We start from the raw sequence: 14,508 nt of genomic DNA on the forward strand, positions 1-14,508 counted from the left end.
CGGTGTTCTATATGTAATTCCCCCCTTAATAACTTTTATGAAGAACTTAAATTTCAGTTTTAGTTACAGTTCTTATGCCATCTCCCATATCAATTCTATAACCGTCATTTTTTAGATTCTTTGTCAGTTCTAACAATAAGACAGTTACAGAACCGATTTCCGTAACGATTGTACCAATTTTTGCAATAAATGAAATCACAAGATATTACGCTTATAGATTACTGTACAAACAATTTTGCTTATACACAGTAATCTGTAGCTGTCTTGTAACATTTACTGCATAAGAAGGGAATTGATTGATTCTTAAGATTCTTAAAGATACCAGTGCATTTTTTACTCTCCAGAAAAAAAAAGAAAACCGAGAAGAGTCGTTTTTGTTACGAGCCCCTCATTTGCAGTGTAGGCTAAAAACATCCTAACCAGAAAAAAAACTTGAAACCGCAGTATCAAGCAAATTGCTTTGAGGTACCAACACAACACAAAAGAAGTCTTTTTGCACGCTTTCCCGTAGCATTCCGAATTTATTGCAACGTTCCCCGATAAAATTTGATCGGGGTCAGTTTATCTTTATTCCCAATACCACTTGGTACTCGAGCCACTTCGCGTGCGCGATGCAATCAGTTTAACTTCGCTCGATCAGATTTGTAACGAAAACGATGACGATTTAAGGGGACTAGGCAGTCAGATTTGGTAAAAATGTAACTTTCTTTGTGAACTATGTACTTACAAGGAAATTAATACAAATTGTGCTTAATACGTTTGGGCAATGTTCATTAATACTATAAACTGTATAAACAATTTATTTTAATAATATATACATTTATATATGTATAACGGCACTACAGTCGTCTGATGTGTAATCGTTTTTCTCTGGAGTCGCTGTGCTTTTGCAGTGATCCTGGCTGCAAAAAACTGAATTATGAAATGTCATGGTAAATTTGGCGCTCCATAGTCTCCCATTCTGCACTGAGACTACTGAAAAGAAAAAAAAGAAAAATTGTAGAAATGATGTCTATAAAACGGTAACTCTTTAAACAACCGTGACATTTCATTGAAAAACACAGTTATTTTATTTTTTGTCAAAGCAGGAGTGTTTACAGACTAATGCGTAAGTTCAGTCCTTAACTAGACATGTTTTACATATGTTCAATTTTTTTTTAAATCGATTTGAAAATCCGTTTTTTTTTCGCAATCACTGCAAACCAAAGATTAAATGCTTGTAATTAGACGACTGTAACGACATCAAATACAGGGTGTTTCGTTTAAGTGAGTATGGTGGAATATCTCACAAGGGATTGAAGTTATAAGGAAAATGTTCTTCTGAAAGTTGTTTGTATACATATAGGTGCATATTATGTGGTATTTATGGTATTTTTGTAGATGCAGTGTTGGGAGAGATTTCAACGTCCAGTTATTTTTTTTAAACGGGTCCATATATTTTTTTCCTCGTAATATAATAGCGAGTTTTGAGACAATCCAACAATATCCATATATATACAGGGTGTAACAAAAATATTGCTGGTCCCTGAAATGGGTCACTCGTGAGGCGATTTGGAACAAGTTTTTCCTTTAGCAAAAATGTTATCCGAGGTTTCATTAACGAGATATTAACGAAACACCCCGACCAATCAGAGCGCGAATCTGCCGGCCGAGTTCCCGCGATAACGTTGGCTACGCGCTGTGATTATGTCTTTTGTCTTGCTTTATATCTTTTCTGTTACAGTAAAGTAAATAGTACAATATGTATGTATATACAGTTAAAAAAGAAGAAAATATTTTTGTATAACATTTTCTCATGCGGAGCTGCGTTTTCGAGAAAATCGACTTTAAAGTTTGTTCAACTTGTAAACGATTTAGTACAATTTACTTGTGTATTCCACTACTGTGGTTGTCTTTGTCCGGGGGAGTGTTTACAAACATTGACAACGATGGAAAAGTGTCTTCACAGTTCGGTTTACGATAAGATATTGAGGCATTCGAAAAATTAAAAAGCGATAGCAGCTGACACTCTGTTCAGACATCATTAATTCGTCGAACAAACTTATGTATGCAGCAACGAGGAGGACATTTTCTACAATACTTAAAATAGTGTACTGTATTGTAGTATTGCAATAGTAAGTAGTAAAAAAGAATAAAAAATGAGTAATCAGTAGAAACACTTTGTATTGTTTTATCCGCACAATTATCAATGTTTGTAAACACTGTCTCTGACAGAGACAACCGCAGTAATGGAATACACTATAAGCAAATTGTACTAAATCGTTTACAAGTTGAACAAATTTTAAAGTCGATTTTCTCCACAACGGAGCCCTGGATGAGGAAATGTTATACCAAAATATTTTCTTCTTTTTTAATGTAGAATCAGCCCCTGCCCGGTAGTACTACGATTTCCGGCCCACCCTGTATAAATGGACATATAACTGTATATTTGCAATAATAAGACGTACATGACTGCATAAAACAAATTTTTATCTTGAAAACTATTACACTTGAAGACATTTTTTTTCTTCGCTTTGCAAAAGATTTACCTTTAGAAATATATTTTTAATTTTGTCGTACGCACCCATTTTCAATATGAAAATCATAAATAAATTTTTATTTTACAAAAAGGAACCAGTGCTCAGGTTTTTCAAAATCTGGAAAAAGTATGTGTTGCTCCTTGAATTTTTTTCGATAAGCGTACCAAATTTTATTAGTATCATTTAACAGTTGTAGTTAGGATGGAGCTTCAAAGACATTCGAGTGCCACCCCGAATGTATAGCGCTAGGAATTCCAGTTAAGTGTATAAGTACACGCTATTATTTCTCTAACCATTGAAAATATGAAAATATATTTCATACAAAAGTTGTTTGATTTCATGGTACAAACGTAATAGGATATTTGAATTTCTTTTTTAATAGTTATTTATTGAGCTTTTAATAACAATATAATTTTTTAAAATGAAACTGCAATATTTTTATTATTGGCAAGTTATTAAGCAGTTCAAGACGAATTGAACAACACATTTGGAAGTTCTGTTTGAACAATAATTTTTCGGATCATTATTTGAATATTTTCTCACGGATCATACGTTATGGGAACAAGCCAACCGAACTTGATATTTGCCAGCAATATTCAATTAAAGTATTATTCAAACAGAACGTTCAAATATGTCGTTGAATTTATCTTGAAATGTTTAATAACAGAGCAATAATAAAAATATGTAGTTACGTTTAAAAAAAGTACGTTGTTATTATTAAACGTATGTAACAAGTCGTGTTCATAATTTATCAGAATCGATAATGAAAGATTATCATTTTAATCAGAAAAATCTTACCAATATACTAGTAAAAATTTCATTAACAACAAATTAAAAATAAAAAAGTTTCATCGTTGCATTAGCGTTTGTCTCGTGCGCCGGACAACAATGTATGCGCTCGATGGATTTGACGGACGAAGCAGGGGAATGTACGAGGATTAGTCGAAGCGTTTAATCGTCAGCGATTGCCCAGAGAGCTGCTGACGAATAAAATGTAGCTGGATCACCTCCTGCCCGGACCCGACTTCGGGACAATAATCGCGAGACCCCTGTACTGAGCAAGAGATGACAGGGGCCTGAAATGTAAAGTAAATGTATACAGGGTGTAACAAAAATGTTGTCCGACCCAGAAATGGGGCACTCGGGGGGTGAATTGGAAAAAGTTTTTCCTTAGCAACAATGTAATCTGAGGGTTCGTTACCGAGATATTAACGAAAAACTCCGACCAATCAGAGCGCGAGTTTGCCAGCCGAGTTCCCGCTCTAGCGGTGGCTACGCGTTGCTACTGGTAGGCAGCTTTACCGCGGGAACTCGGCTTGCAGACTCGCGCTCTGATTGGTTGGGTTTTTTTGTTAATATCTCGTTAACAAAGCCTCGGATAACATTGTTGCAAAGGGAAAACTTGTTCCAATTCACCCCCCGAGTGTCCCATTTCCGGGTCGGACAACATTTTTGTTACACCCTGTATACTTCTGTAAGATACACACGGCCCTCGTTGCGGTTTCATCAATAGGCCTTCGGTCACCCGAAAAATGCCTAGTTGTAAAATTAGTCAGGGGCCCGCTCCACGAAATCGGTATAACCGGGTATACCTCAGGTTGGGGACCGCTGCTTTATAGTATTGATAAACATTACCCAAAAGTACTAGTCACCATTTGTATTCATTTTTTTGTAATTGATTCCCCTCAAAATAGTTAAATTTTTATCAAATCTGAATGTCTAGTCCCCATAACGAAATATTGATGGAACCTTTTCGCATCTTCAAGATCGTCCAATCGTCCCGCGCTCTCTTTCCTTCTTGTCATCATCTGCCGCGCGGAGTCTTGTGCAGATGAAAGACACAGCCGTTACGTGAATGAATTTAACACATTCTCTACCAGCGTCACATATGTGTGACGTTCCTATTTTCATGTCAACATACTTAGCACCCTGCCGCGTGTATTTTTCGGATTACATCGTTGAGCTGCTTTTTTTTCTCGATAGGATTAGTAGACTGCCGGAGAGTAGAGGATTCGTAATCCTCTTTTACCGATTTTGTCCTTCCGTAATCGTGATTCTTCATGGCTGGGTAGAACGAACACAGAGGGACTAAAAATTGGCACGAATTTTAAGAGACCCGTTACTCGATTCACTATTGGATTGTGCAATAATTTTATTCATTCTACTTTACCAGACGATTAAGGACTATTACTTTGATATCATATATAACTTTGATAATTAGTGATGTAGGGGAGAATAGGGTAGGAAATGCGATCACCCAGCAGTTGGTCCACGAAGTAGTGGTGTTCTCGAATCCATTCATGAAGTTCACAAGAAAGAAGTTGTATTCCAGACTTCTTTAAGAAGAAAGTACACAAGAGTTAACACATTATCTACCGACTGCTATTTAACACATTCTCTACCAGCGTCACATATGTGTGACGTTCCTATTTTCATGTCAACATACTTTCTTAGATGTGTTCAACATAATGTCTTAGTGGAGTGGGTTTTGCAATATTCACCTATATTTTGTATCAGTTATTATCTCTGTTTTGTGTATCGTTAATTTCTAATCAAAAAGATAAGGATAGTGTAGTCAGTGAAAAACATTTTTCGAAATACAGTGTCCATCCGATTCTTGTCCCAAACTCGGGTTCGCAGAGGGACAGGACTCGTAGCATGAGAAACGCTTTCAACGTATAAGCCCGTCCTGTGACGTTACATTATTCGTCATACCGTCCGATTATGTGTGTACCGTCCCGGCCAATAATAAAAATACGTGTGATTGGAGGAGATCCAGCTACATTTAATTCATCGGCAGTTCTCTGGGCAGTCGCTGACGATTGAACACTTCGAATAATCGTCGTTGCCTCGCTCCGTCCGTCGAGCCCATCGTGTGCATACATTGTTGCCTCGGCCAGTGTGGCCAGATTTTTGTAACCCAAGGCTCACACTAGTACAGGACAAAGCGCCCAATAGTGCAACCAATCAAATCGCACGACGCAAAAATACAAATTAAATGTTTTGATACAGAGTTTTCGTTTCTTTGAATTAGATGACCATAAAGGTACTAATATAACAGTAATTTAACAATATTTATTTAAAAATATATACATACATTTGTTTGAAAAATGATTATTATCGTCATTCAAGAAAGATATTATTTCTTCAATATCATCATTAACATTATCTGTTTCAGTCTTAGTTTCAGATTGGTACATTTTAGAATTAAACCTTGAAAACATAGAATTCGTATCAAAGTAAGCTTTTATTTCGTTATCTTCTGTGACTCTACAAATGCTATCTCATCAATCCAGAACCAGTGGACAAATGACACCATCGTCCAAAAATTCCAAAAATTCTACGCCAAATCAATCCAAAGAAAAAACTCGATTACAATAGTCTGGGTCCCCTCCCACGTTGGCATTGCAGGGAATAAAAAAGCAGACAAAGGGGCCAAAAATGCAGATAACTCACAAACCCCTGATTACTACATCAACAGCTTATCCCCAGAAACTATACTCCTTAGCTCGAAACAGAAAATAAAAGATATTACGATTAAGTAATATGGTCTTTTATTAGTACTACACCAAGATATGACCAAGTCGTAATCTCAAGAATTATAATAGGCCACACGAAACTCACTCACCAATACTTGCCCAATAAAGAAGAACTATCAACCTGCGAACTGTATATAGAAGATATACCACTGATAGGCAAGAATTCAATATAAGAACCACCTTGAAGGATAATGTAAAAGACAATGAATCGGTCCAAACCCTACTAGACTACCTAAAATATACCAAACTGTACAATAAACTATAAATCTGGACTTTGAGTCGCTAATAACCCATACAAATGGTTGATGCGACGTTAAATAATCGATTTAAAAAAAAGTTCTACAATCCAGCATTCATTTTGGCACCATGACCTTTGAGCACCAAGGCAAAAACCCTTTCGGAAACAGAAGCATATTATTAGGTTGTTGGGAAAGTAATTTGGTTTTTTCATGGAAATGAAAGACGAGTTTTTTGTAAAAAGAAACAGTTCTATTCAGTTATACATATTGACCATTTTGTTCCAACTCCTTTTTCCACTTTTTAGGTGATGAAGTGATTCCGCGTTCGTAGAACTCCTTGTTCTTATTCGCAAAAAAACTGAATTAAGTGACTCTTCATAACTTCATTTGAATCAAAGGTTTGTCAGTCAAACAATTTTTGAGCGACCGACTCAGGTGATAATCGCGTGGTGTCACATCTGCTGAATATAATGGATGCGGTAGCACATCCCATCCGAGCTCTAACAGCTTCTGGCGAGTCACCAAACATGTCTGAGGTCTAGTGTTATCGTGAAGAAACACGACACCTTTTCTATTTATCAATTCTGGCCTCTTCTGCTTGATGGAATCATTCATTTTGTCTACTTGGTGGCAGTACACATTCGAATTAATTGTTTGGTTGTTTGGTAGGAGCTCAAATAAACAATTCCATTCCAATCCCACCAAACAGAGAGCATCACCTTCTTTGATGGATATCAGCTTTCGATGTGCTTTGAGTTGATTCATCACGTCTGCTCCATGATCGTTTGCGTTTAACATTGTTGTATACAATCCATTTTTTATCACCAGTTATGATTCGCTTCAAAAATGGATCGTTTTCCTCAAATTTCAACATGTCGCAGATGGTAATGGAACGAATCAAGTCTCTTTCTTTGAGAATGTATGGAACCCAAATATAGATCTTTGAAACGAAACCAAGTCGTTTCAAATGCTCATGAACAGTCAAATTCGATAAATTCAACATCCCAACAATTTTTTGTGTTGTTATCCGATGATTTGCTTCCACTATTGCATCTATTTGGTCTTCATCAGCCTCAACCGGCCTTCCAGAATGTGGTGCATCTTTGACATTGAAACTACCAGAACGGAATTTTGAAAACCAATTTTAACACTGGCGTTCAGGCAACACATACTCTCCATACACGGCACACATTTTTTTCTTGCTTGCACTACATTTTTATCATTACGGTAATAAAAAAGCAATGTATGCCAAAAATGGTTACTTTGGTTTTCCATTTTTTAGGCGACAACAAACACAAACGACTTGTCAGCTTCAAAAATAATTTTTTTAAAACTAAAGCTTGAAATGTCAGTTGTCAAAATATATGTATAATGATTTTATAGGTTAGAATGAAGTTGTTTTCTTAATATAATTAATGACATCTAACTGCAAAAAACGAAATTACTTTTCAAACAACCCAATAATATTTCCTAACATTGAAAGCAAAAAAATTGTTAGTGGAAAAGAGGAACTCGGTGGGAAAGGGGCACATGCAACAGTACTGTAAATTTACACGACAACTTCTTATAGGAAAACTAATTTTTCCAGGATATTCAGTATTTACCTGTAATTACTTTAATTTCTAATTGAAGTAGGTGGTAAACGGCAATTACTGTCACATCTAGACTCGACAATTCACATTATATGGCACGTTTTTTAACAATCTTAGAAAAAGGGTACGGGTAATCAGGCAAAATTTTTTTCAGAAACTATATAGGCATAACTCTATTATTTCGCCGTACGTACTTAATATTTTCCACTACTCTGTAGGCTATGAGTCCTGAATCAAGTAATACAGTAGTGTTATTTACGTTTAATTTTTTTTTGAGACAGTCGACAAGTAATGTTTATAATAAATAATATTCAAAATTATCATTTACATGATATATATGTACCGTTTTTGACATTATTAAAGTCACGTTTGTTTATCTGTACTGCTAAATAATGTTTTTAATTTTGAAAACAATTGACGCTACATAATTGAATTGAGGAAATTTTCACTGTCAAGAGTATAGGCTCATAAATTAAAAAAGAAACGTAAATAACAATGGAAAAAACATTTGTAAAGCGAAAAATACTTTTCTAAGAGTACAAATAAGACTAACTATCGTTTGAATTCCGTACAACTAGATTTACTGCACATAAGGCGTACATAATCAAGTATTTCAAATTTCATGCACTTTTGTCTAAGATTGTACCTCCGATGTATCTTTAAGTTTACCGTGCATTCTTTCCAATAATAAATATCAATCTACTAAGATTAGTCTCTTTATTTATTCGGATAATCAATATTCTGCTATATTTCAACTTACACAACTTGTAAAACACTGTTTCTTATATTCTAAAGAAATATCAGTCGAATTTGTCCTCATTTGACAATACACATTTTAAGGCACCAAAAACCGAACGATCCGTCTTCGCGATATTATCGCGTTTCCATACTTAAGTAGATTATCGCCCGTAACGTCTGTATAATCGGTTTAATCGATATAAATCACACATTATCGGTATCGGAATCGATACCGTGCTGACCTACATACATATTTCGACCGTGACGACGAATGGAAACCGAGGAAAGAGAGCTGGGCCCTTCCTTTTAATGGAAAGCAAATTTGATCTGCGACACTTTCTTCGATTCGCATCTGCAGTTAATAATTCTTTAAGAATCACCTGGATATTACGCGTTCCCGATTCACGGACGGTCGAAGAATTTATGTACGCCTGTTCCGGGGAAGAACGGTCGCGCGCGTACCGATCGTAAAACTCACCCATTACTGTCCCGTCACGGTGCGTTAACATCCACCGAAACGATTCCTCGTACGCCCGTTTCACGAATTAATATTCCGCGAGAATTTTATCAAGATTAACAGCGAACATCCGTCGGCCGAATTATTCCGTTATCTTTCGTCGAACCCTACCACATTTATTAACTCTGTCATCTTGAATCTGTCGACTTTGCTTTTGCTCTCTTTGGAGCACATCTCGGGTTCTCTGAAATCACAGAATTTTCTTTCGTTCTTCTTCGTTGCGCTGTCCTTATAGTTTGCTTCTTTATACATATACACATTATACAGAGTGTCCTCAATTTAAGGGCTTAACTCACTTCGGAACTCAAAAATAAAAGCTTTTTTAGCAACTTTTTTGCGAAAATGATGAAGTAAATGAGAAATCTATTAAAAGGCATTTATTGTAATATATTTTCGGATACGTGAAAAAATTTGTACGCAAAATTTTTCGGTTAAAAACGATTACTTTTTCTTCAAATATTCATCGTTTGCACAAAAAACCACATTTCTTCATGTGGAACATCAAAATCTTTAGCTTTTTGTTCTCGATAAAACCGTTTTCAAGTTGTCCTTGCACACCGATCAGGTGCTCTTTTAACACTATTTTTACCGCGGTTTTATGTATACCTACTTCGACTAAGAAGTGTCTTTTGGCACCTTTACATTTGGATTCAAATAACTGTGGAAATAATAGTTAAAAATATATATTTTCTTTTTACTTTTTATTTGATAATTAGAAAAAATAATCAGAAACTGTAATATTATTATTGAGGTGCAGAGAACTTTTCGCCTCTCGCCATCGCGGAATCAAGTTCCGCATACTCAATGAGAATTTTCTGTACTATTTCAATCGCTTGACGAAGAAAACAAATGAACCTATTGAGTGTAACTGGAACAAAACGATGAAGTGACGATGTGTATTATGTCAACGCGTGCTCTTCTGAACTTATATGTAGATAGATGAAGATTTCGGTAGCGTTAAGAGTAGGGTCAGGCGGAACAAACGGAGACCCTCCGTTGCCTCCCTGTATTTCACAAGCCATCTTCTTGTGGACGAAGAATACTTGAACTCGAAAGAATTAATTGGCGTTGCACAATTTTTCGAAGTTGCATTGCAATGATCTACAGTAAAATGCAAATTGGAATATAATATTCACAGCAACCGGATATAAAAGTTTTCGCTGGGAAATCCCCTATTTTTTTTACAATTGAAATGGGGATTACCTCATTTAAATTAGAACTGAAATGGTGTTACCTTATAGTGCTGATATTTATATGTAAAATGATTTAGAATTAGACAATGTTCTCCTTCTCCACTCAACCTCGACGTCGCCATTTTGTTTTAAAAAAAATTGTTTGCGTACCTGAAGATACGTATTTTAAATGTATTTATTAATAATTATCCATTATAAAGATTTCCCCATTTATAACCTGATTTTTGCAATAAAAATTGCCAAAATTAGCTTTCATTTTTAGGCTCCAAAGTGGGTTAACTCCTTAAGTGTCAAGATTTCGGGAAAAAAAGTTTTAGTTTTTCACTTATTTATTCGTATTATCATTCAAGAACGTAAAAGGATAAGGTCAAGTATTTATATCTGTAGAAAACCTCGGAGCAGAAAATTTATTTCATTCCAATCAACTGAAGAGAGCAACCGAGAGATTGAATTGTAACTACAGTGCACGAAATATCATCAGAACAATTTATAAAGACAATTATTACGAGTTTCTCCGAAACTGAGTGAAAATAAGCAAATCTTCAGTGGACTTTTTTTCTTAGTTTATCGGTCCCCTACACGCTGCCGAAATTAGAGGCACCCTGTATATCCTCGATTTGTTAGATGAGTGATATAAAATAAGAAGTAAATTTAGTAGGAAATCGGTTTAAAATTTTTTGTGGTAAAAAATGATTAATTATTCAAGCATTTAACAATGAAAAAATTTGTTTTTGTTTTTACAATTTAGCTAACAGGCTTGGATTTTAAGAGTCTCCAATCAAACATTGTCTATGTATACTGCTAACTACAGACTTCTCTCAATTATCGTTCCGAATTCGGGTCCGCGCCAAGGCAATAATTTTATAGGGAGAAATGCTTCAGACCAGAGTTGAGCAAAATTTTTATCGAAATAAAAATTTCGAATAAAAAAAGTATCTTCATTTGACGAGCCTCGATTGAATAAATTTATTCGGCGAGAATTATTCGACGAATAAAAGATACTTTTTTTTTATTCGAGGCGTTTTATTCGTGGCATCGAATTTTCAACTTGTATCTGTAACTTAAAAACTTCGAATAAAAATTTGAGTCGTTGCTGTAATTGAAAAAAAGTCACTTTTTATTTACATGGAAGGCAATCATAATTATATGTATATCAAAAATTTTTCAAAAAATGAAATGATTATAAAATATTAATTTTTAACTGTGAAATAATTACAAGATATAAATGTTAATCAAAACAGAATTTGCGTGAAATAAACATCGGTTCGTCCACGACTGTAACCAAAAAAACCTAGTGGTTCTCTGTGATGAAATAAGCTCAGGTTCATCCACGACTCTCCTACGAATCTGTGCGGTTCCCGGTGGTGAAATAAACACCGGTTCGTCTGCGACTTTACGTCGTTCCAGCGGTTCCCAACTATGAAATAAGCATTGGAACGTCTGCTCCTAACACACTACCTAACCTCGGCTACGGCGAAGACTGCCTTTAGCCCTCGGCTCGTAACAAACAAAACTAAATCTTTCAGTCTAGGGGTAATAAAACGATACTTGTAGTAAGATAACAGGGAAGTATTAATTTATTATAAATAAGCTCATTTAAAATAAATATTGACATTAAGCGATTATTTTTGTATGCTTTCTTTCACTACTTTCACTGACAATACTTTTTACTCAAATCATGTGTAATTTTTCAATTGAATGCAGCCCAATCTAAAGTACATTAATCCTATAATACATGTAATTAGTATTTCTAACTTCCAAACTGAATAAATACATACATAGTGAATGTATAATGAATGTATACATAGTGTCCCACTTCAGACGAATACCCTAATATCTTATTGGATTACGAGGCTATGAAATAAACTGGTGAACACTATATTCGTTTAATTACACAATTTATTCAAAGCACTCGGAAAACGCGTCTTTATACTCTCGAGGAAACTTCCAGAAGTGGCGAGCAACGCGACGCGATCAGAGAACATCACGTTTTTCAGGGATAATCGATCCCGCTCGTAACGAAACAACGTATCGTTAGGAATGAAGTTGAATCTTTTCAAGCATTGAACAAAATATAATATATATATTTATTACATATCTTTTTTATTTTTAATCTAATGAGAAATGTTTTGAACAGTATGATGGTTTCAAAAGGCGAGTATCGTATATGGAAAATGTTTTTATGACCATGTTTTGCGTATTTTTTAGGTCACCGGTTTTTTTTTTATCAGAGAACATGTACCTACTTTTGTTCATTACATCATGTAGCACGTCTTAAAATGCATTCAAATGTTTCTAACTTATGATGTGTTAAGGTGCATTCAAATACATACACGGTGAGTTAATAAGAACTATTATCTAAAATAATTCATTACTTATTGATTGCATCAGAAAACGTTTTAATGAATTATATATATAGCAATTTATGAGTTGCATCGGATAGACACAATTTGATCTTTTTATATCTTATTAAGACGTTTTTGATACAATCAATAGGCAACAAGATATTTTAGATAGCAGTTCTTATCTACTCACCCTGTATGTCTAACCTATGATTATGAGGTGAAATTGAACATTGAAAAATCAGCTCTATATTTATTAATCTCGTATTACAGTAAATAAATGAAATGAGAATAAATCCAAAGACTTTACAAATACACTAGAAGACATAACCAGAAATAACGTTTCGATTACCCACTTATAAGTCACATATTTAATATTAATATCGACATAATATAGTATTACAATCTGCAAGTAACATATAAACCATTATTGTAACCTGCAATATATACCCGTTTATTATACCAACAAGATGGTGGCAAGAAACCACTCCCTGTTTCGCAAACCTTCCACAATTTGCATAAATCACTAAAACACAAAACAAAAACACTGCCGTGAATAAGTGACCGGGTACTAATTATAATCCCCGTAAATCAGAAAATCCCATTGACATCGAGTATCCATGGAGAAGAGGGATGATTTCAGCGTGAATGGTGTTCGTGTATATAATCGGTCCTGTTATTTTAGCGCAATTAAAACGAAACGGCTGCTGGGCAGTAAGTAGCACGGAAGCCGTAATAGATTTTGATAACAAGCTGCGCACCATTACGATGATTTATACACGAAAATACTGATTGTTGCGGCGTGTACGAGATCCTTAATAATCGTCGATGATCGGACGCGTATACAATAACCAATGGTTAAGTGCACACTCGACCCTGGTGTTCGTTTTGCCTTTTTGTTTGTCTTTTCTTTTCTTTTTTCCATTTTTTTTGGCGTTCACCAATTTTTGGCGGTTTCTTTGTTCCGTTTTCCGATCAGGGCAAAAAAAGGAACATCGTTGACGGTGGGCAGAGCGCCTTCTCGTGGTATTTAATTAGTTCCCTTAACGACACGAAACTACAGAGAACGGCGGCACACACGAGCCCGCAGAACCGTTTAAATCAAGGGGTGATGAGAGGGGCAGGGCGGACGGAACTTATCAAGCCACCGCGCGGCGGCGTTTACCGACGAGCATTTAGTTTAAATTAGCCGCGGCTGGCTCGCGCCTCGGGGATAAATCGGCAAAATCATACACTGTGACGCATTCCATTACCCCGGATACCAGTCCTCCTCGCCCCTTCCTCACGGTGCTGTTCTCGCGATACGCGTGGCTTTAACTGCCACCTTAGCCTTGCGAGATTCTCTTCGGCTTGGTTCTTTTATCATCGGCTCGTTACCGAGGCCGGTTACCATTTACCTGAGGCTTCGATGTTTTCCAATCGCCATTTCTACGGCAAGCTGCCGGTGCACAGTGGTCGGTTCTTCTAAAAAGTCGGACAAAAATAAGACAAAACTATTCTGTAAATTTGAAAATTGTTGATTAATTTCACTTATTTGTGTCTAATATGTATAATTGAAAAGTCTCTTTCTGTTTGATCTTATTTATACCTAACTGAAAAAATGGATATTTTTGAAAATTATTTAAATTATAATAATCATTTTTCTATTCCGGCGAAATGAATGTCTATGTTTCAAATTGTTTACAAACTGAAAATCTGGTTTTAAAATATGACAATAATCATCGAGTTATTTAGATACAGTAAAGACTCGATAACATTTGGATAAGAAATTCCTCGTGAGAGTTTCTACTTCATCCCCACCACTAGGGAGTTATTGCCCCCCCCCCCCC

At 35.6% G+C, this 14,508-nt stretch overlaps 1 protein-coding gene across 1 annotated transcript in view; it reads right to left on the reverse strand.

Moving 5' to 3' along the window:
• Positions 1 to 6,672: 6,672 nt before the first annotated feature.
• LOC107186026 (histone-lysine N-methyltransferase SETMAR-like) overlaps positions 6,673 to 14,508 on the reverse strand; it is an 11,404-nt gene continuing 3,568 nt past the window's right edge. The window contains exons 3-5 of the mRNA XM_015573820.1: positions 14,077 to 14,143; positions 7,123 to 7,412; positions 6,673 to 7,067 (exon numbers count right to left, since the gene is read on the reverse strand). Of these exons, the coding sequence (XP_015429306.1) occupies positions 6,673 to 7,067; positions 7,123 to 7,412; positions 14,077 to 14,143 (752 nt within the window). The remainder of the gene's footprint in view (positions 7,068 to 7,122; positions 7,413 to 14,076; positions 14,144 to 14,508) is intronic.

Source organism: Dufourea novaeangliae, unplaced genomic scaffold, assembly GCF_001272555.1.
Source record: "Dufourea novaeangliae isolate 0120121106 unplaced genomic scaffold, ASM127255v1 scaffold71, whole genome shotgun sequence".
NCBI classification, from domain to species: Eukaryota; Metazoa; Arthropoda; class Insecta; order Hymenoptera; family Halictidae; genus Dufourea; species Dufourea novaeangliae.